The sequence below is a fragment of the Phyllobates terribilis genome, unplaced genomic scaffold (assembly GCF_046119375.1).
Source record: "Phyllobates terribilis strain yellow unplaced genomic scaffold, ASM4611937v1 Scaffold_5__5_contigs__length_657084704, whole genome shotgun sequence".
In the NCBI taxonomy this organism is placed as follows: domain Eukaryota; kingdom Metazoa; phylum Chordata; class Amphibia; order Anura; family Dendrobatidae; genus Phyllobates; species Phyllobates terribilis.
The window spans coordinates 71,862,299-71,884,050 of record NW_027362765.1 but is presented as its reverse complement, the minus strand read 5'-3'; the positions used below and the strand labels follow the sequence as shown (position 1 = coordinate 71,884,050).

General features: G+C 40.6%; 1 protein-coding gene and 1 pseudogene across 1 annotated transcript; both read right to left on the bottom strand.

The window, feature by feature from the left end:
* The window catches only part of LOC141270768 (uncharacterized), a 153,781-nt pseudogene that overhangs the window by 95,549 nt on the left and 36,480 nt on the right, over positions 1-21,752 (bottom strand).
* On the bottom strand, positions 127-21,729 carry LOC141270762 (oocyte zinc finger protein XlCOF8.4-like). The gene is made up of 7 exons (XM_073680874.1): positions 21,593-21,729; positions 21,284-21,463; positions 21,078-21,201; positions 20,897-20,994; positions 7,549-7,639; positions 6,353-6,542; positions 127-241 (listed from the first exon to the last, which is right to left on the bottom strand). The coding sequence occupies exons 1-6, from the start codon at positions 21,668-21,670 to the stop codon at positions 6,445-6,447; spliced, it is 669 nt and encodes a 222-aa protein (XP_073536975.1). The 5' UTR covers positions 21,671-21,729; the 3' UTR covers positions 127-241; positions 6,353-6,444.

Sequence of the window (21,752 nt, the reverse complement as noted above, 5' to 3'; positions counted from 1 at the left end):
TCTTTAAAAGATAGTTCATGTTCATTAGTCAATTTATGACTTTTGTTTTGCATATCGGTCACTGACGAAGCAGAATAAACGACAGGTTGAAAATTATCAGATGAAAGATTTTTTCTGAGAAGGGCTTGAGGTATATCTGAGATAATGGCATGTTCTTCATATGTATCTGGTGTAACACCATGATCATCTGCTGCAAAATCTGAAGATATTAGATTTCCCACTGAACTCCTGGTACAGTCATCTGCCAAAAACAAAAGTAATTTTATTATTTTTCAATTACACTGCATTGAAATCAGGGCTGTGGAGTCGGATTCGGAGTCGTGGAGTCGGTGTCCATTTTGGTGGAGTTGGTATAAAATATATAATAAATTGGTGCAGTAGTTAAATGCAGTATGGGCTGTAAAAATTTTTTATAAGAATTTGAGAAGTTATGAAATATCCTATAAATGTCTATTCTATTCCTGATCTAAGGATGTAGGCTTTTAGTTGAGATTAATCTGTGCTGCACTTTATGTACAAGCTCAGTAGTGAGGCAGTGCTGTGAAGTCGGAGTCGTGGAGTCGGACTTGAAGTCAGAAGTCAGGGAAACTGAAGAGTCAGAGTTGGAGGTTTAACTTACCAACTCCACAGCCGCAATTGAAATCATATCAATATCATATAATTTATACATTTTCATGCAAATTGTAATAGAAATAAGGTATGCAAAATTTGGGTTTATAAAAATGTATTCAAATCCAATGTCTGATGCTTATGTTTTCTTATACCCTGATTTAAAAACACATGTCTATTTTTAACCATCACATATGGATTTTACACAAATCGCACATGAAATTACGTACAATTGACAAGAGAGATGAAGAAGAAAAACCTTTATTGTAGCCAAAAATGTACAGAATATTATATCTAAAAATTTATTGAACATTCACTGTGCAGCTTTATTGGAAAATAATTCTTGCATCTTTTCCTTTTCTCTTCAAAGCTTGTCTTGATACCTTTTCTCTTGTAGAAGGCTTTCAGATCTTCTCTGTGAAGTATCCAGCAGTAGTCCCCAATCATGTTCACACTCCATCACCTTGATATCCTGATGAAATTTTTCTCCTTGCTCTTCTTTTCAGCAAAGTAGTCTATATGGGAATGTAAAAAATGTAACTTCAAATTCATCAGCCAACCCAAACCTTTGAAACGTTTCAGCATGTTCTGCACGATGGACTTACATTTTTAATCCTTTGTTATTACCTATAAATTTCTTCATTACTTCTTGAAAAGAATCCCAAGCTCTTTTCTCAAAAGCTTTAATTTTTTTCGAACAAGTCGTCCTTCATGAGTTTCCGAATATCTGGACCCACAAAAATGCCTTCCTTCAATTTCTCTTCGGACAGTCAGTCCCTGAAACTTGGTACACATGTACTTAAAAGTCTCTCCTTCTTTCGGTAGAGCTTTCACAAACTGCTTCATCAATCCAAGCTTAATGTGGAGTGGTGGCAGGAGAACTTTAGTGGGATCTACTAAACTTTCCACATATACAGTATATTCTTAAGTCCAGGTTGCAAAGAGGTTTTCATTGGCCAACTTTTTTGGCTCCAATGATGAGTCCTATCCCAGCTGTCCTATTCACACAAAAATCATGGGTACTTTGTGTATCCTCCTTGCTGCCCAAGGAGCAAAAAGAGAACTTTCATGTCACTATTCTTAATTGACCATCCTTAATCCTCGTAGTTAAGTTTCTTGAGAATAAAGTCTAAATTCTCATAGCTTTCCTTCAAGTGCACAAAATGCCCTGGAGCAGGGATGTAAAACTCAAATACACAGAGGACTAAAATTAAAAACTTGGACAAACTCGCTGGCCCACCTTGATATTTATTAAAAAAAAGTCTACAATTGAGGAAGTTTTTCCTTATCATATATAACAATGAACCTTTTCATAATGGAAACAAACTTAAAAGGGGTTGTCCCACAAAGTACATTTTAATAAATAGATCTTAAGAGTCAGATCACAGGGCCGGAGCATTGGGTATTTCTTGCTTGCAGGGGCAGACATAGAAATCATGGAGCCCTATAGCAAAAGTTTTAATAAGGGACCCCTTAAAAAAAAAAAGGAAAAAAACCTTAATATTCGGTGGGGTCACAGAAGAGGTTATCTCACAACTTTGCAGCCTTTACAAAGTAATTTTTCTCCTATTGAAGCCCCTAGATGTAAAAAAACAGGTACGAAGAGATAGCAGGTTCTTTTCTTTTAGTCTAGATCCTAAAACTTCTGCAGAATGTTTAGGAAGGTCCAAGTCCCTGACTAAATTATTTAATTCTAGTTGTGAAAAAAGCTGTGGCTCGTTGAAACTAGCGTGAAAGTCTTTATCAGAATCTAGCTCTTCATCTTCTAAATCTTCTGAATCAGGTGCATCTTCAAGTTTCTCCTGAGGTGAAGTGACAGGCATGTCTGATTTTGTGGTTCCCTCATCATAGGCATGCCAAAACGAAAGCTCTCTTTCTTTCCTTTAGATGACTGTCGTAGTTCTTCTACACAAGTAGAACACACTACATGTGGAGCCCATGACTTGCTCTGTTCACCTAGTTTTACACCAAAGCACGCATAATACACTTTTTCTAGCGAAGTCCGTAATTCTGCTTTGTTGTTTCTTCACTAAAAAACAACTGCAAAAGTTGTCGGGTGAATTACCACACCCTCTTGTAGCCATTTCAATCACATTGTTAGAAACAAAAGTTTAATCCACCACAACCGCTAAATACTAATCGGAATCACAATAAGCACACCACCACACTCTTATGAACTCTGTCTACAAGAAAATCTTCCTTTGCTACCTTAGTAACCAATCACAGCGCACCTTTCATTTATTATATTGCTGAGGTAAAATTAAAGATATGCTATGATTAGATGCTATGGACACCATCACACTCTTTGGAAGCTAGGTTAAGAAAATCTCCTGACCACAGCAACCAATCACAGCTCAGTGTCCGTTAATTTCTAACTAATCTAATGACACCAAAATCATCCACCAAAGGTCGCGCAAAGGGGTCAAAGTATGGTGCAAGAAAAAGCCTATGGAGTCAGCGTTTGTGAAAAAACTGTACGTGATGGAATTTTTCCGATATTTTTATTGAGTTTAGCGATCAAAAGTATATAACAATAACCTCTTACTTTTAAAACAATTTTATCCTTGCAGACCGTTGTTACCAATTGACTAAGAACGTAGCGCACAAAGCAGAGACCTTTAGATTATGACGTTAGGCCTCAAGGTTGAGCTGTTTCTATTTTTCATGTTTCATTCGCCTTTCACCTAACATTACCAGTTATATCAGAGGAGGGGAACCTTTTTTTTCATATGAGATCTTACTATTTGGTGCTGGTAATTTGTTGGTTTTAATAAACATCACATGGTATACACTGAGACTGCAGCATATACATCACACAGGAGATACTGGGGCAGAAGTATATACAATAGGAGACACTAAATGCGTGTGCAAGAAGAAACTAAAGGGCTGTGAGCCCAAGAACTGTGATTCTGGCTTCCAGGGAGCCAGAAAAAAGGTAATCACAGGCCTTAAACGGCTATTTCCCACATTCTGAACATGAAATGGCTTCTCCTCTGTGTGAGATCTCTGATGTACAATAAGCTGTGATTTCTGTAGAAAACATTTTCCACATTCTAAACTTGGAAAGGACTTCTCCCCTGTGAGAATTTTCCGATGCCTAACAAGATCTGACTTCCCATTAAAACATTTCCCACATTCTGAGCAAGAATACTGTTTCTCCTCTTTAATAGATAGTTCATTAGTTCATTTATGACTTTTGTTTTGCATATCGGTCACTGACGAAGCAGAATAAACGACAGGCTGAGAATGATCAGATGAAAGATTTTTTCTGAGAAGGCCTTGAGATATATCTGAGATAATGGCATGTTGTTTAAATGTATCTGGTGTAATACCATGATCATCTGCTGAAAAATCTGAAGATATCAGATTTCCCACTGGTATTCATATTTATTATGGGTGCGCCTCTAGTATTATATCTATTACTATTTGCTGGTTTTAATAAACATCACATACTATACACTGAGACTGCAGCATATGCATCACACAGGAGACACTGGGGTTGAAGTATATACAATAAGAGACACAAAATGCATGTGCAAGAAGGAACTTAAGGGCCAGTGACTGGCAAAACAGGGCTGTGAGCCCAAGAACTATGGTTCTGGCTTCCAGGGAACCAGAAAAAAGGTCATCACAGGCCTTAAACGGCCCGCGTGCTGGAGGTTCCCCATTCCTGAGTTATATGATCAGTGGACACCTATAAAAGGGGCCTGTAACTCAGTGCTATTAGATGGTGTCTGTCTCATACCTTCCTGTCAGATACATGCAGTCTAGCACAGAGCAGGACAGAGAGAGAGAGGATTTATAAAAAGTCATGGATTTGGAGCAAGTATATGGTTTTGTATTTTTTCATGGAACTAAGCAGTAAATACAAGAAGGGAGAACAGGTTCTTTATATATGATCGCAGCCAATGGAAAATGGTCATCATGAATATATGCAGCACATGAATAGCGGAAAATTTTAAACCTAAAAAAAAAATAACAGAATTGATGCTTTTTTTTCTATTTCTTCCTATAAAGAATTAATAAAAGTTACTTAAAAAGTAATCCTGCCACTGAGAAATACAATTCATCATGAAAAAAAGAAGCCCCCATACAGCTATGATGACGAAAATAAGAAATACCATGGATCTTGAAACGGGACAAGTAAAAGAGAAAAAATTGTCCTAAAAACCCAAAATGAGCACCTCCTTAAGGGGTCGATGTACTAGTCAGGGGCACTTATTTTCGTGTATAAAGATGTAACCCATACACAATGCAAATATAGACTTAGGCCTCAATCAGACGACATTTGTTTTTTTCAGTTAATAAATTTTAAAAAAATTATATTTCAATATGTTGGATTTATTTTTGGTTCCTCCGTCCATTTTTGGTTCCTTCGTCCGTTTTTATAATCTGTGTCACCCAGGTTTTTTTCTTTGTCAAAGCCTTTCGTATCAATTGCTCAGGGAAGAATGGACAGCACTCAGATGACAAATGAAATACAGACATCTCCATCTTTTGGTCAACAGCCTCAGGCTGTATTCATACTTTTCTTTGGGAGTTTTCTTTTTTTCTGTTCCATTTTAGGAATAAACAAAACAGGATTCATGCCCAAAACTGATCTGTTGTACAACCAATGCCATCTGAAGCAGAGTGGTCCCATTTATTATGGGATCCCTCTGGATTCTGATGTGTCTTTTTAAGAATTCTAAAAACAGTTGCACCATTTACAGGTGCTTCTCACAAAATTAGAATATCATCAAAAATGTAATTTATTTCAGTTCTTCAATACAAAAAGTGAAACTCCTATATTATGTAGTCATTACAAACAGACTGATCTATTTCAAGTGTTTATTTCTGTTAATGATGATTAAGGATTACAGCTAATGCAAACACAAAAGTCATTATCTCAGTAAATTAGAATAATTAACAAAAAACACCTGCAAAGGCTTCCTAAGTGTTTAAAAATGTACCTTAGTCTGTTTTCAGTAGGCTGCACAATCATGGGGAAGACAGCCTTCTGGACATCTGTCAAGTCAGCAGTCATTGACGCACTCCACAAGGAGGGTAAGCCACAAAAGGTCATGGATAAAGAAGCTGGCTGTTCACAAAGTGCTGTATCTAAGCATATCAATGGAAAGTTTAGTGGAAGGAAAAAAATGTGGTAGAAAGGGGTGCACAAGCAACCGGCATAACCGCAGCCTTGAAAGGATTGTTAAGAAAAGGCCATTCAAAAATTTGGGGGAGATTCACAAGGAGTGGACTGCTGCTGGAGTCATTGCTTCAAGAGGCATCACACACAGGTGTATCCAGGACATGGGCTACAAGTGTCGTATTCCTTGTGTCAAGCCACTCATGACCAATAGACAACGGCAGAAGCGTTTTACCTGGGCCAAGGAGAAAAAGACCTGAACTGTTACTCAGTGGTCCAAGGTGTTGTTTTCAAATGAAAGTAAATTTTGCATTTCATTTGGAAATCAAGGTCCCAGAGTCTGGAGGAAGAGTGGAGAGGCCACAATCCAAGCTGCTTGAGGTCTAGTGTGACGTTTCCACAATCAATGATGGTTTGGAGAGCCATGTCATCTGCTGGTGTAGGTCCGCTGTGTTTTATCAAGACAAAAGTCAGAGAAGCCGTCTACCAGGAAATTTTTGAGCACTTCATTCTTCCCTCTGTAGAAAGCTTTTTTGTCCACACTGCCAAAAGTACCAAATACCTGGTTTAAAAATAACAGTATGACTGTACTTGATTGGCCAGCAAACTCACCTGACTTTAACCCCATAGAGAATCTATGGGTATTGTTAAGAGGAAGATGAGAGACACCAGACCCAACAATGCAGAAGAGCTGAAGGCTGCTATCAAAGCAACCTGGGTTTCCATAACACCTCAGCAGTGCCACAGGCTGATCGCCTCCATGCCACGCCACATTGATGCAGTAATTGATGCAACTGTATACCTAAAACACAGTAAGAGGCCCCATGTTTAGCATTATTGTAGTAGGGAATTAACCAGGGCTGTGGAGTCGGTAAGCCAAACCTCCGACTCCTCAATTTCCATGACACCGACTCCACGACTCCGACTCCCTCATACATGGCTCATGTTTAAGTGATAGAGAATCTATAGGGTATTGTCAAGAAGAAAATGAGAGACACTAGACCCAACAATGCAGATGAGCTGAAGGCTGCTATCAAAGCAACTTGGGCTTCCATAACACCTCAGCAGTGCCACAGGCTGATGGCCTCCATGCCACGCCGCATTGATGCAGTAATTGATGCAAAAGGAACCCTGACCAAGTAGGCCAACATTTCGGATTTTAAAAACATTTTTCAAACTGGCATTATAAAGTATTCTAATTTACTGAGATAATGACTTTTGTGTTTTCATTGGCTGTAAGCCATAATCATCAACATTAACAGAAATAAACACTTGAAATAGATCACTCTGTTTGTAATAACTCTATATAATATAGGAGTTTCACTTTTTATATTGAAGAACAGAAATAAATTAAATTTTTGAGGATATTCTGTTTTTGTGAGAAGCACCTGTATATACTGGAATTATTATGCTTGTAAAGAAGAATATTACTGAGGTTTTCAGGCTGAGAAATGTATTGTGTACATAGCAGTGCAGCCTGTGGCTCACTAGTAATGTTTCTGCCTTCCATATCAGGGCTCCTGAGTCCGAATCCCCAACACTGACAAGTTTCAAAGTAAATTTAGAGACATTCACTAAGCACAGTGTCCGGTGTTAGATAAGACTGTAAATACAGAAGAGTCAATCATACAGAATAGTGTGAAAAGGTGTGTTTTTTTCCCTTTTTGGTTTAAGCGATTAAATCTTTAGGTGTAAAATCTAAAAAAAAAGTCTGTATGAACAAACCCTAAAAAATGTAACACATAATTATACCATCCAGTGACTAAGAAGAATCTGAGACATCTCGGCATTTAGTGGTTACTACTCACCTGGGTAGTCATATGTAGGAATCTCCTCTTTACACCGTTCATCACCCATCACATAGGTCTCTGTAGTATTAATATGGGGCAGACCTTTACCCTGAAACAAATATTGCAAGTCAGACAGATGGGGAACTCATTGGAAATGATTTAAAAAAACAGACAACAGTAAATCTCAACATCTCTATGTATTAATCTTTTATAACTTTTGGTTTGATCAGATAACACTGTTTGACAGAGATGCTTCACATTTCTGTTAACATCCATAAATTCCTATCAGCTAAATCTTTCTATGGGAATTTTTCTTTGTTACACTATTTAAACAGATACCTATGACTTTTTTAGCTATGTGCATGCAATGGGATTAGTGTATAAGTATGAAATATAGTGGTATTTATACCTGGTGGATTGCTATTGCTTCTTTGTCTTCTTTGACTGTTGAGAAGGATCAACCCAATAGAAGGTGTATCTTGTAGTCGGTTTACTGGAGTTCATATTATGCAAGGTTTGAAAGTGGTTTGTTTCAAACCCTACACTCGTGTGTAGGTAGGCAAGTGATGCCCACCTACACACGAATGTAGTGTTTGAAAGTGGCTTGTTGCCTACCTACACACGAGTGTAGGGTTTGAAAGTGACTTGTTGCTTACCTTCACACGAGTTTAGGGATTGAAAGTGGCTTGTTGCCTACCTACACACGAGTTTAGGGTTTGAAAGTTTCTTGATGGCCAACTACACACGTAAGTAGGGCTTAAAAGTGGCTTGTTGCCTACATACTCAAGAGTGTAGGGTTTGAAAGTGGATTATTGCCTACTAGTGTTGAGTGAGTATGTTCTATTAACCCTTTCACCGAGTATGCTCGGGCCGAGCTCCGAGTATTTATAGCTGCTCGGTGATGTATTTGAATCGCTCCTGTGTGCATGATTTGCGACTGTTTGACAGCTTTATTACATGAGAGCAATGTCTATTTCTTACACATTCCTCACATTTACTAAAGCTGTCAAACAGTTGCAAATCATGCACATGGGAGCGATTCAAACACATCACCGAGCAGCTGTAAATACTCGGAGCTCGGCCCGAGCATACTAGGAACAGAACATACTCGCTCAACACTATTGCCTACCTCTACACGAATGTAAGGTTTGAAAGTGACTTGTTGCCTACCTCTACATGAATGTAAGGTTTGAAAGTGGCTTGTTGCTTACCTACACAAGAGTGTAGGGTTTGAAAGTGGCTTGGTACCTAAATACACAAGAGAAAAGTGATCCAGCACAGTGAGACAAGCTTCAAGAGTGTTTACCTGAGGTGCAGTAGACGGAGCCGAAAGAGAACACCCTTAACAACCAACAATGAGAAAGGGGTCCATGACTAGTACTCCTCAGACATGAAGGACTGCCACTCTTTAAAGGGGTGACTATAACAGAGTACAAGCTCAGTTAGCTATGCTGAAAAAGCTTCTTAACCCCAACAAAAAGCCTGTTCTTTTCTTCAGACAGATCCAGCTGATAAAGGTTACATATAAACTATACATGGAAAGACTTTGAGGCGTTGGTTGATGCATATCAGCAGGAAACAATCCAGCATCTTAAAAAATCAAGCTTCTTAAAATTGCAAGGTTATTGAAAAAATAGATAAAAAAAATCACTGTATGGTATTTACATAGGCAGCAACGTGTTTGCAGCTTTGACAAAGAACGCTATGTGTGTTTCAGACAAAATGACTACAAAGACTTAAATCACAAAAGGACCAATGAGTGCATGTCAAATAGTCACGTGATCACCAATAAAATCAGACAAAAATTTAACTAACTAAAAAAAACAGAAAAATATAAGAACAAACACAAATACAAGGACAACAATCCCAATAATATGAAATGTCTCGGTAGTGATACATGAGTTCTTTGAGCATGTTCAATCCATTAGAGTTGCAGGTATTAAGGCTGTACATCCAATACGCTTCGCGATCTCGAAGTCGTTTCGCCTCTAAGAGTAGAAAGAACTCAAACTTGCAGACATTAGCCCCAGGAGAACAGTACTGTAAAGTCTTATAGCATTGGACTCAGACAGATAAATATTTCTCCCATTTGTAAATGATTTGGATAGATCTGGGATACCCTTACTGGGAACTGCTTTTGTGTAAAAGAAACCTATTAAAGGAGGAACTTGTGAAAGTGCATCCTGAGTGGCGAGGGAATGATTGGAAAGACCTATTGCAACTCCCTAAAGAGGCGAAGCAGAAATTGATTCAGGCTCCTAGGACAAAGGGAGTGAAGCTTCAAGAGTGTTTACCTGAGGTACAGTAGACAGAGCCGAAAGAGAACACCCTTAACAACCAACAATGACAAAGGGGGCCATGACTAGTACTCCTCAGAGAGCAGGGGGAGAGAGGAAAGCAGCAGCCAAACAGCAGCCCCCACTCTCTTGACAGTTAACTGAGGCTTATTCTTCTTCATCCTAGGATGTTGGCAAACCAATAGCTAGCATGCATCCTGTTATAGTTCTAATTCTACTTTACCTACCCCAATGATTAAATTGACTCTGCCTTCAGACAAAACTGTAGATTTCTTAATAGATACTAGGGCAGCTGAGTCTGTCATCCATGCATGGTTTTCTGCGAAATCATCAAAGATTTCATTCCATTCATTTTATGGTGAATTACTTGGCAAATACATTCTTTTCTCTACCCCTGCACCCAGACAAAAAGTATTTATTTGCCTTCACCCATGGCCATAACCAGTATGTATGGACAATGTCACCAAAAGGTTCTCAAAATTAACTGATAAAATATACTGCTTCAATGTCCTCCATTTTGCAAAAATGGAATTCTCCATATCCGAAGGTTGTGTTGTTTCAGTATGTGGATAATATATTGCTTTGCTGTCAAGATCAAATCTCATCTCACAAGTCATCTATCTTACTTTTCTGTTTCCTAGCTGAACATGGATGGAAGACCTCTAAGAACAAACTACAGTTCTGTCAGCAGAAGGTAGTCTCCTTAGGACACTGCCCGGCACAAGGCACCTAACATCTCACAGAGGAAAGGAAGTTCACAATACAGCAGCTTAAAGGGGTTTTCCCACAACCAAAAGTTCATTTTAAAAATTGTCTGTGTCTGACTGTGTATGGAACATACCACATCTCCTGGGCAGGGGAGGAAGCAAAAGAGTATACAGACATTACAGCAGGGGAGGAAGCAAAAGAGTATACAGATATTACAGCCGGGGATCGCAGAGGATTCATTTTCTGAGGTAAAATATTGTTTAAAAACAGGCAGTAAAATGTTTTACCTCACAAAATGAAATATTTTACCTCACAAAATGAATCCTCTGTGATGCCCTGCTGTAATGTCTGTATACTCTTTTGCTTCCTCCCCTGCCCAGGAGCTGTGGTATTATTATTATTATTTATTATTATAGCGCCATTTATCCCATGGCGCTTTACATGTGAAAAAGGGGTATAATACAAGAACAATTACAATAATCTTGAACACAATGTGACAGCGACTGGTACAGGAGGAGCGAGGACCCTGCCCGCGAGGGCTCACAATCTACAAGGGATGGGTGAGGATACAGTAGGTGAGGGTAGAGCTGGTCGTGCAGCAGTATGGTGGAGCGGTGGTTACTGCAGGTTGTAGGCTTGTCGGAAGAGGTGGGTCTTCAGGTTCCTTTTGAAGGTTTCCACGGTAGGCGAGAGTCTGATACGTTGGGGTAGAGAGTTCCAGAGTAGGGGGGGATGCACGGGAGAAATCTTGTATGCGATTGTGGGAGGAGGAGATAAGAGGGGAGTAGAGAAGGAGATCTTGTGAGGATCGGAGGTTGCGTGCGGTTATGTAACGGGAGACTAGGTCAGAGATATATGGAGGAGACAGGTTGTGAATGGCTTTGTATGTCATGGTTAGGGTTTTGAACTGGAGTCTCTGGGTAATGGGGAGCCAGTGAAGAGATTGACAGAGGAGAGGTCGGGGAATAGTGGGGGGACAGGTGGATTAGTCGGGCAGCGGAGTTTAGGATAGATTGGAGGGGTGCGAAAGTGTTGGAAGGGAGGCCACAGAGCAGGAGGCTAGACACAGAGGATGGGTCAAGGGAGGGCTTTTTGAGGATGGGTGTGATTGAGGCATGCTTGAAGCATGAGGGGAAGACACCAGTTGTTAGTGACAGGTTGAAGAGGTGGGCTAGGGCTGGGATGAAGATAGTGCTAAGGTTTGGGATGAGGTGGGACGGGACTGGGTCAAGTTTACAGGTGGTGAGGTGTGATTTGGAGAGTAAGGAGGAAAGTTGATCTTCAGAAATGGTGGAGAAGGTGGTTTTGGAGGAAGAGGGTTGAGTAGGTGTGGGGAGGGGCTGTGGGGGCTTTAGGCAAAAGCTTTGTCTGATGGTGTCAATCTTCTGCTTGAAGAATGAGGCAAAGTCTTCGGCTGAAATAAGAGGAGAGGGAGGAGGCACTGGGGGACGGAGGAGAGAATTGAAGGTGTTGAATAGTTGCTTGGGGTTGTGAGACAGGGAGGATATGAGAGATGTGAAGTATATTTGTTTTGCTGCAGTGAGTGTGGACTTGAAGGTAGTGAGGGACTGTTTGAATGCGATGAAGTGCTCATGGGAGTGGGACCTTTTCCATCTACGCTCAGCAACCCTGGAGGCCCGTCGCAGGTCTTTAGTTAGGCTGGTGTGCCAGGGTTGTCTGTTGATTTGCGAGCCTTGGAATGTGTGAGGGGGCGACCGAATTGAGAGCCGCAGCGGTTGTGGTGTTGTATAAAGTGGCAGCAACATCTGCATCATGTAAGGAACTAATGTCTGTAAGAGGGAGGAGGGATTCAGAGAGTGAGTGTAGGTCAAGGTGTTTGAAATTTCTGCGAGGGTATGCAAGTTTGTGGAGTGGGGATTGTTGCCCCGGGGAGGAGAGAGAAGAGAATGTGAGTAGGTTGTGGTCAGAAAACCCCTTTAAATTGCCCCAAAACATTACACGGCTCAGGACATTTCTGGGTCTAATGTCATCCTGCAGGCCATGGATACGATCTGCATCCCGGCTCATGCAGCCCCTGTGTGATTGTCTGTTTACACACCACTTCAATCTGACCCCATAAGCTCAACACAATTTTGACTCCCTAAAATCCCTAATTATCTTGGCTCCGGCTCTTGGTTTACCCAACTTGTTCTGCACTGAGGTGAGCGGCCATGTCACTTCAGTGCTTACTCAAAAACACGACCAACAACAGAGACCTGAGCCCTATTTTTTAGCCAAACTAAAGCCTGTCGCCAGCGTTGCACCCTCTTGTGTCAGATCCATTTCTGTGGTTCAAGCCATGCTTGAAAAGGCCACAGAAATAGTTCTCGATTACAAAGTTACACTTTTTTTTTTTTTAAATCAGACAATTTTTTTATAAACAGTTTTCAAATACAAAGCAGTACAACTACAAAAAGTGACCAAAGTTACACTTTACACTCAACATGATATTCATGGTGTCCTCAGTCAGTTACAACCTAGACACATTTCAATGCCATGGAAACTGTTGACTTCAATGTGCCATTTACATACCCCCATATGTAAAAAAACAGATGATGTAAAATCTTGAGTCCAGCTATGATTTTGTCACTGAATTGTGACTTATATTCCCTAATAGAGGAGGAAATATCAAGTCATATGTACACCTCATGATTGCGTTGCTCAGGCAACAATATGATTTAATCATGTTTCAGATGAGCTCATTGCTGATTCATATTTTTAGTCTTTGTAGATATTTATTTTACTCACTTACATAGCGACATTAATTCCACAGTGATTCACAGACAATATTGGCACTGTCCCCATTGGGGCTCACAATCTAATTTCCCTATCAGTATGTCTTTGGAATGTGGGAAGAAACCATAGAACCCTGAGGAAACCCAAGCAAACACGGGGAGAACATACAAACTCCTTGCAGATGTTTTCCTGGTAGGATTTGAATCCAGGACCCCAGCGCTGCAAGTGCTCACCACTGAGCCACTGTGCTGCCCATAGATAGATCCAGTTACCAAGATGCTGGTCAATTCTAAACGGAATATGCAGTAGTTACACCACATGAGTTATTAAAAGCCGAAGCACTCCCTCCTCATCTGTATGAGAAGTGGTTCAGCTGAAAGGAGGCATAGCTGAAGGCACTAACTGAGGCGTGTAAAGCGGCAAAGGGTAAGACGGCCAATATGTATATAGACAGCAGATTTTTCCTAATGTTAAATGGGAAACCCATAAAAGAAAAGACTGACTGTATGAGCCATTATGGAGGTCATGCTGTTACCGAAAAAGCTTGGCATAGTGAAAATAAAATTTCACATGAGAGTTAACACCAGTGAAGTCAGGGGAAATGCCTGCATAAACGCAGCCACCAAAAAAGCGGTTAAGAGACCAAGAGTCTGGTACTAAATCAAACCATGACCTCACTTTTGATATACTTAAATAGCTGCAGAAGCATGGGGCTCAACAAAGAAAGAAGGAGCGGGTGACGCAGGGAGCCTAGCTGACATAGGAAGGTCTGTGGAAAACAGGCGGTAAGCTCCATCTACAAAAAAAATATAAACTGATGGTGTCCCAGATCCAGTATGAAAGTTCAACTTTATTGAATCATTTTAAAAATGTATTTGTTTTGTGATTGTGTGTGTTGATCTCTTTTCAGGTTAGCCTGAGCTATATCCAGTATCAATAGATACAGCTAGTTACTGCTCAAAAACTCATGAAGGAGATAGTATGTAGATATGGGCTTCCCGAGGTGATAGAAGTACAAGTTATAGGAAAGGTTTACAGTTTCTGGCAATTGAGCAGGCTTTCCACTCTCATTGACATCCACAGTCAAGTGGGAAGGTGGAAAGGTTAAATGAGACATTAAAGTTAAAAATACAGAAGGCAAAAGAGGAGACTGGCAAGTCATGGACTGAATACTTGCTGATAGCTCTATTCTTAATAAGATACACTCCAGGTAGAAAAACAGGTCTCTTTCCATATCAGATATTTTTTGGCTTGGCTCCTAGATCAGGATTATAATTCCTCAACTTTGGCTCTTGGAAGTGGCTTTGTCATAACATCAGCTATCAGCTGGTCAGTCTCGCAATAAACAAACTCAATTATGCCACGCTCTATCAAATCACGTGATGATGTTTAACATCAATGTGTTTGGTTCTCGCATTGATCTTCCCACGGCATGCAAGTGTAATGCATCCTTGGTTGTCTTCTTAAATCACAGTCGTTTGAGTTGATGGCTTACCAAGATCGCCCAATACCTGGTTTAACCAAGTGACCTCTTAACTTGCGTAGGCTGCAGACACATACTCCGCTTCTGTAGATCACCAGGCTACAGACACCTGTTTTCTGCTAGACTAAGAAATTAAACTTTCTCCAAGGTTGAACAAATAGCTGCTTGTTTTATTTTGGGGTAGAACTTGGATTTTAAAGCAGATTCTGCTTTGGATACCCCACTGCTGCTTACACTTTCTGTCTTTCACTTATACTAATCTACAAGCTTTCCTCTGATATTCTCCAATGTAAGCTCATATTCTGGGTGTGCATCTAGTGCCATTACAAGTGTGTCATAGCTTTCAGGCAGACCGCTTACTAACAGTGCAGCAACATGGAAATCCTTTAGATCTTCCCCAATGTCCTACATTTGCTCCACAATTTCTAGAATATTTCTTATGTAATCCTGCATATATTGGCCCTTATTTAGCTTAAACACACACATTCAGCGGGAGAGTTTGAGTTGGTATACATGCAACATATAAACGCATGGTCTCATTGGCCATAAAACAGACAAAACCTACAAGAAACACAATGAGCTTACACCCGGCTGTAACTAAATAAGTAAAAAGCAAAAGTGCATTTAAATAACTTAATATTAGACAGTGTAGGACCGTCCTGAATAGGGTCACCGTGCCATGGTAGGATGGCTTTTATGCTATTGATCAAAAACAGTGTTAATAAAAACCCTATGTTATTTAAATGCACTACGTTCTGTCAGGCACACATCAAGCAAGAGTGGGTGTACCTGGCTGCCTGGGTACTAAACCCCTGATGCCACCCATACCTTGTCCACCTAATCACACACATAGCTGTCTTTGACAAATGCATTAGTCCATGGGTTACCTGGTCCATCAATGAGTAGAGAGATTGTGGCAGACAAAGCTCTGGGAGTCACAAAAACACTGAACTTCAGGAGGGCAAAGTTTGATCAGCTAAGCGATGCCCTTCAGCTTATAGACTGGGATAGTATCTTTAGTAATAGGAGCACGGATAGAAAATGGGAAATTTTCAAAACAGTCCTACATAGTCACTGTAGAAGGTACATACCTTATGGGAATAAAAGGGCTAGGAATAGGAGGAAGTCAATGTGGCTAAATAAGGAAGTCAAGAGGGCAATGAAAAACAAAAAAAGGGCTTTCGGTAAACTTAAACATGAAGGCAGCGAGGAAGCGCTAATATCTTATAGGGAAAAAAACAAAATCTGTAAGAAACAAATAAGAATAGCAAAAGAGGAGACAGAGAGACTAATTGCCAAGGAAAGTAAAACGAATCCCAAACTGTTCTTTAACTATATAAACAGTAAAAGGATTAAAACTGATGGAGTTGGCCCATTGAAAAATAACCTGGGGAAAATCATAGAGGGCGATGAGGGTAAAGCAAACCTACTCAATAGCTTCTTCTCCACTGTTTTCACAAAAGAAAACAATTTATCGGAGGAAATGCAGAGTGATAAAGTAAACCCTCCGCTAAATATCACCCACCTAACCCAGGAGGAAGTTCAGAAACGCCTAAATAATATCAAAATAGACAAGTCACCAGGCCCAGATGGCATACACCCCCGGGTACTAAAAGAATTAAGTAATGTGATAGACAGACCGCTGTATCTTATATTCAAGCACTCTTTATGGACAGGGACTGTCCCACTAGACTGGCGCCAAGCAAATGTGGTACCAATATTCAAAAAGGGGTCTAAAAGTGACCCTGGGAACTATAGACCAGTAAGCTTAACGTCTGTTGTGGGTAAATTGTTTGAAGGATTTCTTAGAGATGCTATTGTAGAATATCTTAATGATAATAACTGTCTAACTCCATATCAACATGGATTCATGAGGGATCGCTCCTGCCAAACAAACCTGATCGTCTTCTATGAGGAGGTGAGCTCACAGCTGGACCGGGGAGAGTCAGTGGATGTTGTATACCTTGACTTTTCCAAAGCGTTTGATACCGTGCCACACAAAAGGTTGGTTTATAAAATGAGAATGCTTGGTCTGGGGGATAATGTGTGCAAGTGGGTAAATAGCTGGCTGAGTGATAGAAAGCAGAGGGTGGTTATCAATGGAGTAAGCTCAGGGTGTGTCAGGGTTACTAGCGGGGTGCCTCAAGGGTCTGTCTTGGGCCCTATATTATTTAATATATTTATTAATGATCTAGTGGAAGGGTTGCATAGTAAAATAGCAATATTTGCAGATGATACTAAACTTTGTAAAGTAGTTAATACAGATGAGGATAGGGCACAGCTACAGGAGGATTTAGATAAATTGGGGAGTTGGGCCAAAAAATGGCAAATGGGGTTCAATGCCGAGAAATGTAAGGTCATGCACATGGGAAAGAAAAACAGCAGTCACCCATACATATTAAATGGGAAACCGTTGGGGAAATCTGACATGGAGAAGGACCTGGGCATCTTGGTTAATAGCAAATTAAATTGGAGTGCCCAGTGTCAGGCAGCAGCTGCGAAGGCAAATAGAGTCATGGCATGCATCAGAAGAGGAATAGGGGCATATGATGAGAACATTGTTCTTCCTCTGTATAAAGCGCTGGTAAGGCCGCACTTAGAATATTGTGCACAGTTCTGGGCTCCGGTGCTCAGGAAAGACATATTGGAGCTAGAGAGGGTACAAAGGAGGGCGACTAAGGTAATAAAGGGAATGGAGGGCCTAGAATACCCAGAGAGGTTGTCAAAATTAGGCCTATTTACGTTGGAAAAGAGAAGGCTTAGGGGAGACCTCATAAAAATGTATAAATACATCAGGGGGCAGTACAGAGATCTCTCCCATGACCTGTTTATACCAAGGATGGTGACAAAGACGAGGGGGCACACTATGCGTCTGGAGGAAAGGAAGTTCCTGCACCAGCATAGAAGGGGATTCTTTACGGTCAGAGCCGTGAGACTCTGGAACTCTCTGGGAGAGGAAGTGGTGATGTCCAACTCACTTAATGAGTTCAAGAGAGGCCTGGACGCCTTTCTTGAGAACAATAAAATTACATCTTATGCTTAGTTAATTAATCCAGGGATTTAATCTGACTGCCAGATTGGTGGCGGGAAGTGAATTTTTCCTCAATGATGTAAATTGGCCTATACCGCATGGTTTTTTGTTGCCTTCCCCTGGATCAACGCTGCGGAATAGCTGCAGTGCACAAGAAATAGGCTGAACTGGATGGACGCTTGTCTTTTTTCGGCCTTATAAACTATGTAACTATGTAAAGCTTACCGTCCTTTACCCAAAAGCCTTCCTCAGTCAGCTGGATTCTCTGCATCTCCCACTCCTTTTCCTGCTGAGCCGTCTGTTTCTGTAGGGATTAAAGAGTATCGGGAGTGACAGGTGCCACTGAGGTCCTCGTCTGCAGTGATACTAGACTCTCGACTCTAGGCCTCTTCCTAGATGCCAATGTCTGCACAAGCATTTCCTCTGGCTTCATCGGCATCGGCTCAGGTGTGAGCTTTATCTTCATTATGCCAAGCTTATTCAACAGCCAAGCCTTCATCAGGGCCTTACACTCTCTGCGGTTTTTGTAGGCTTCTCATGTGATGTTAGGAAGGATCCACATACACATTTGGCCATCTTACCCTTTGTCTCTCTACACGCCTTAGTGAGTGCCTTCAGCTCTGCCTCCTGTGCCGATAGGTGAGGACGGAGTGGTTCAGCTTTTATTACCTCATATTGTATAACAATACCATATCCAGTGTAGAATTTACCAGAATCTTGGTATCTGAATCAATGTACAACAAAACTCAAAATCTGCTTTAAAATTGGCTCATTTGAGACATGATGAAACCATGCTGCTTCTTGTTGCAGCTAAGCAATGCAATCATGAGGCATATATATGTCTGATGTGTCCTATAGGTCACTTTCCTCATCTTTCCCACCTTTTGAATCCATGGACTAGAACATAGTTGGATTCAAAACAGTACATGGCTTGACTTCTACATTTGGGGCATGAAAAGGGCACACTGTAATGTGTCTAGGCTATACCTGACTAAGAACATCATAAATATCATGTTAAGTGTAACTTTGTAATCAAGAACCATTTCTGTGGCTTTTTTAAGCATAAACCACAGAAATGTCTCTGACACAAGAGGGTGCAACCTTGGCGACAAAGTCCAATCTGGCTGAATAATAAGCCACAGGTCTCGGCTGTAGACAATATTTTTGGGGCAATTTTAAGCTGCTGTATGGTGACCTCCCATTCCTCTGCAAGATGTTTGGTGCCTTGTGACAGGCAGTGTTCTAAGAAGACTACCTTCTGCCAAGGCCTTACATCTATGTTCTGCTAGGAAACAAAAGAAAGAGAGATGACTCCTACCATGAAATTTGATCAGGACAGTAAACAAACTATCCCCATACTATAAACTAAAGCAACACAAACTCTGGAAATGGAGGAGTCCATTTTTGCACAATGGAGGACTTTACAGCAGTATACATTATTGGTGAATTTTGGCCACTTTGTGGCAACACCGTTCATCTAAACTGCTTATATCCATAAAAAAAAAATACTGACAGTCTAGGTACAGAGGCACCGAGAAGAATTAGTTTTCCAAGTAAATCAACATAAAATGCTTTGATAATTTCCTAAAGAAAAACATTATTTGCATGCATAGCAGACTTCTCTACCCCAGTATTTAAGAAATCTAAAATTCTGTCCATAGTTAATTTTAATCATTGGGGTATGACCGGTAAAATTAGAAACTATTGCTAACTATTTTTGCCAATATCCTAGGGTGAGGAAAAATCAGTCATTATGTGACTCTGCTGTCCGCAGTTTGTAACAGACATTGGGACCACGTATACACGGGATCAAGTATAGCTACTCATTGGTTGGAAGAAACAACCGGGTGCCTCTAGTAGTCACCTACAATCCAAATCTGGAGGTGCTTAGGGGAGATGCATGGTAACTACAATATTTATTACAAAAAGATGCCAGATTACAATCTATATTTCCAAATCCCTTACTTCTGTGTTTTAAGCGGGCCCCAAATCTAAGAAGCATCATTGTCAGAAGCTTCTTGTCATCTCCACCAGCTACAGGAACCTTTCCCTGAAACCAGAAAAATGTAAAATCTGTCCATTTATAATGACCACGGACAAGATAAAGATTCCCAGCTCACATCAGGACTACAAGATCCCAGGTACTTTCAGCTGCATCACATCTAATGTAGTGTACTTAATTATATGTACCAAATGTCCAACTGGGGGTCTGTATTTAGGGGAGACAGGGCAAAAACTTAGAACAATTCTCATTGCCACACAATAAAATAAAAAAGAATAGATCTACCTGTGGCCAAATTTTTTGTATCCCTGATCACAGCATCATGGACATGAAGTTACTGGTATTAAAAGGTAATTTCAAATTTCACAGAGACAGAAAAGTTTGGGAATACAAACTAATGACAACCTTTGACACGCTCAGTGCAGGAATGAATGTGTCACGTGGATTTATGTCATTCTATATCAACTAAGGAATGTGCTTCTCAGACCTGTGGGGGCATCAAAGCCTCGGATGAAACTTTAATTAAAGGACAATAAAACTTTCACACTGCTTATCTATGAACTGCTCCAATATTTACAGCCACAACTGCTTTCTCCCCATCCCATACTGATAGTTCTGCTTCACGTTATTTGTTTCATTACTGCACTATTCTGTCCTGTTTTGTATAAATATGTGACTCTTCAAATTTTGTGTTATTCTATGACTGACGAAGAGACCTGAGTAGTCTTGAAAGCTTGCAATTTGTTACCATCTTTTCAGTTAGCCATTAAAAGGCATCAACCACTGAGGACTCTCAAATTGTAATATTTTTCTAATAACTTGTCCATTCAGTATAAGGGCTTATTCACACGTCAGTATTTTTTATTAGGGTTACTTTGCCAATATTAGGAGTGGAACTTACAGAGAAAAACTATAACTGAAAGATTGACACCTGTTCTGTCTTTTGAAGAAACTCATGGTTTTCGCATACAAATATTGATGAAACAACGATCAAAAATACTCATGTGTGAAAAAATCCTTATACCGGTGAATAAAAAGACTGAACATAAGACCTTCACAGCCTTCTACACATCATAGCAAAGAATTCATAACACATTCTCTCTCTCTACCTGATGACACTGAGGAACATTGGGATCTTCTTGTTTACAGTCCTGTGGAAGAAGAGGACGAGGACATCTATCTGGTGTTGTCCTCTTACTGGATAGATCTGTAGGAAACACATACAGGGACTGAATTCATTCTTTACATTCAGATAATTATAGGCTGTGTGTATTTAGTCCTATCTATTACCTGGTGATGTGAGGGGTTGGGGAACCTCCATCATGATGTCCTTGTACAGATCTTTGTGTCCTTCTAAATACTCCCACTCCTCCATGGAGAAATAGACGGTGACATCCTGACACCTTATAGGAACCTGACACATACAATGATACCGTCATCCCCCGATCCCTTCATAGCGTTACTGTATAATGTCCCAGCATTCCCAGCAGTGTCACCTCTCCAGTCAGCAGCTCAATCATCTTGTAGGTGAGTTCTAGGATCTTCTGGTCATTGATGTCCTCATGTATCAGGGGATAAGGTGGAGGTCCCGTGATTGGGCTCAGGGGTCTTCTCCCTCCCTCAGACCCAGGGGCCTGACAGCGCTCACTAGAGGTCTTCTTCACTACTGTGTAATCCTGGTTATGGAGAGACACATTAATAAATCTCACTACAGACATTTCCAGAGTCCTCACCTCTCCAGTTCTGTCCATCTGTTATTCCCATAGATAAGAATGATGTAATGTGACGTCATCAGAATCTCTCACCTCTCCAGTAAGCCGGAAGAGGATCTCTAGGGTGAGGTGTAATATCCTCTCCGCCATCTTGTCCCTGTCCCTATCCATCCTTGATGGTCAATGAGGAAAATACTCTTATATAGAAGATCTCCACTGAGAGGATCCGATATTGTAGGGACCTGAATGGGGA

Excerpts from the sequence above, each read along its gene's own strand:
- LOC141270762 (XM_073680874.1), bottom strand. The coding sequence starts at position 21,670 with ATGGATAGGGACAGGGACAAGATGGCGGAGAGGATATTACACCTCACC. Across the intron at positions 21,464-21,592 it reads TCTTCCGGCTTACTGGAGAG|GATTACACAGTAGTGAAGAA; the intron begins GTGAGAGATTCT and ends CTCCATAACCAG. Across the intron at positions 6,543-7,548 it reads TCCTACATATGACTACCCAG|GTATACAGTTGCATCAATTA; the intron begins GTGAGTAGTAAC and ends ACTGTGTTTTAG.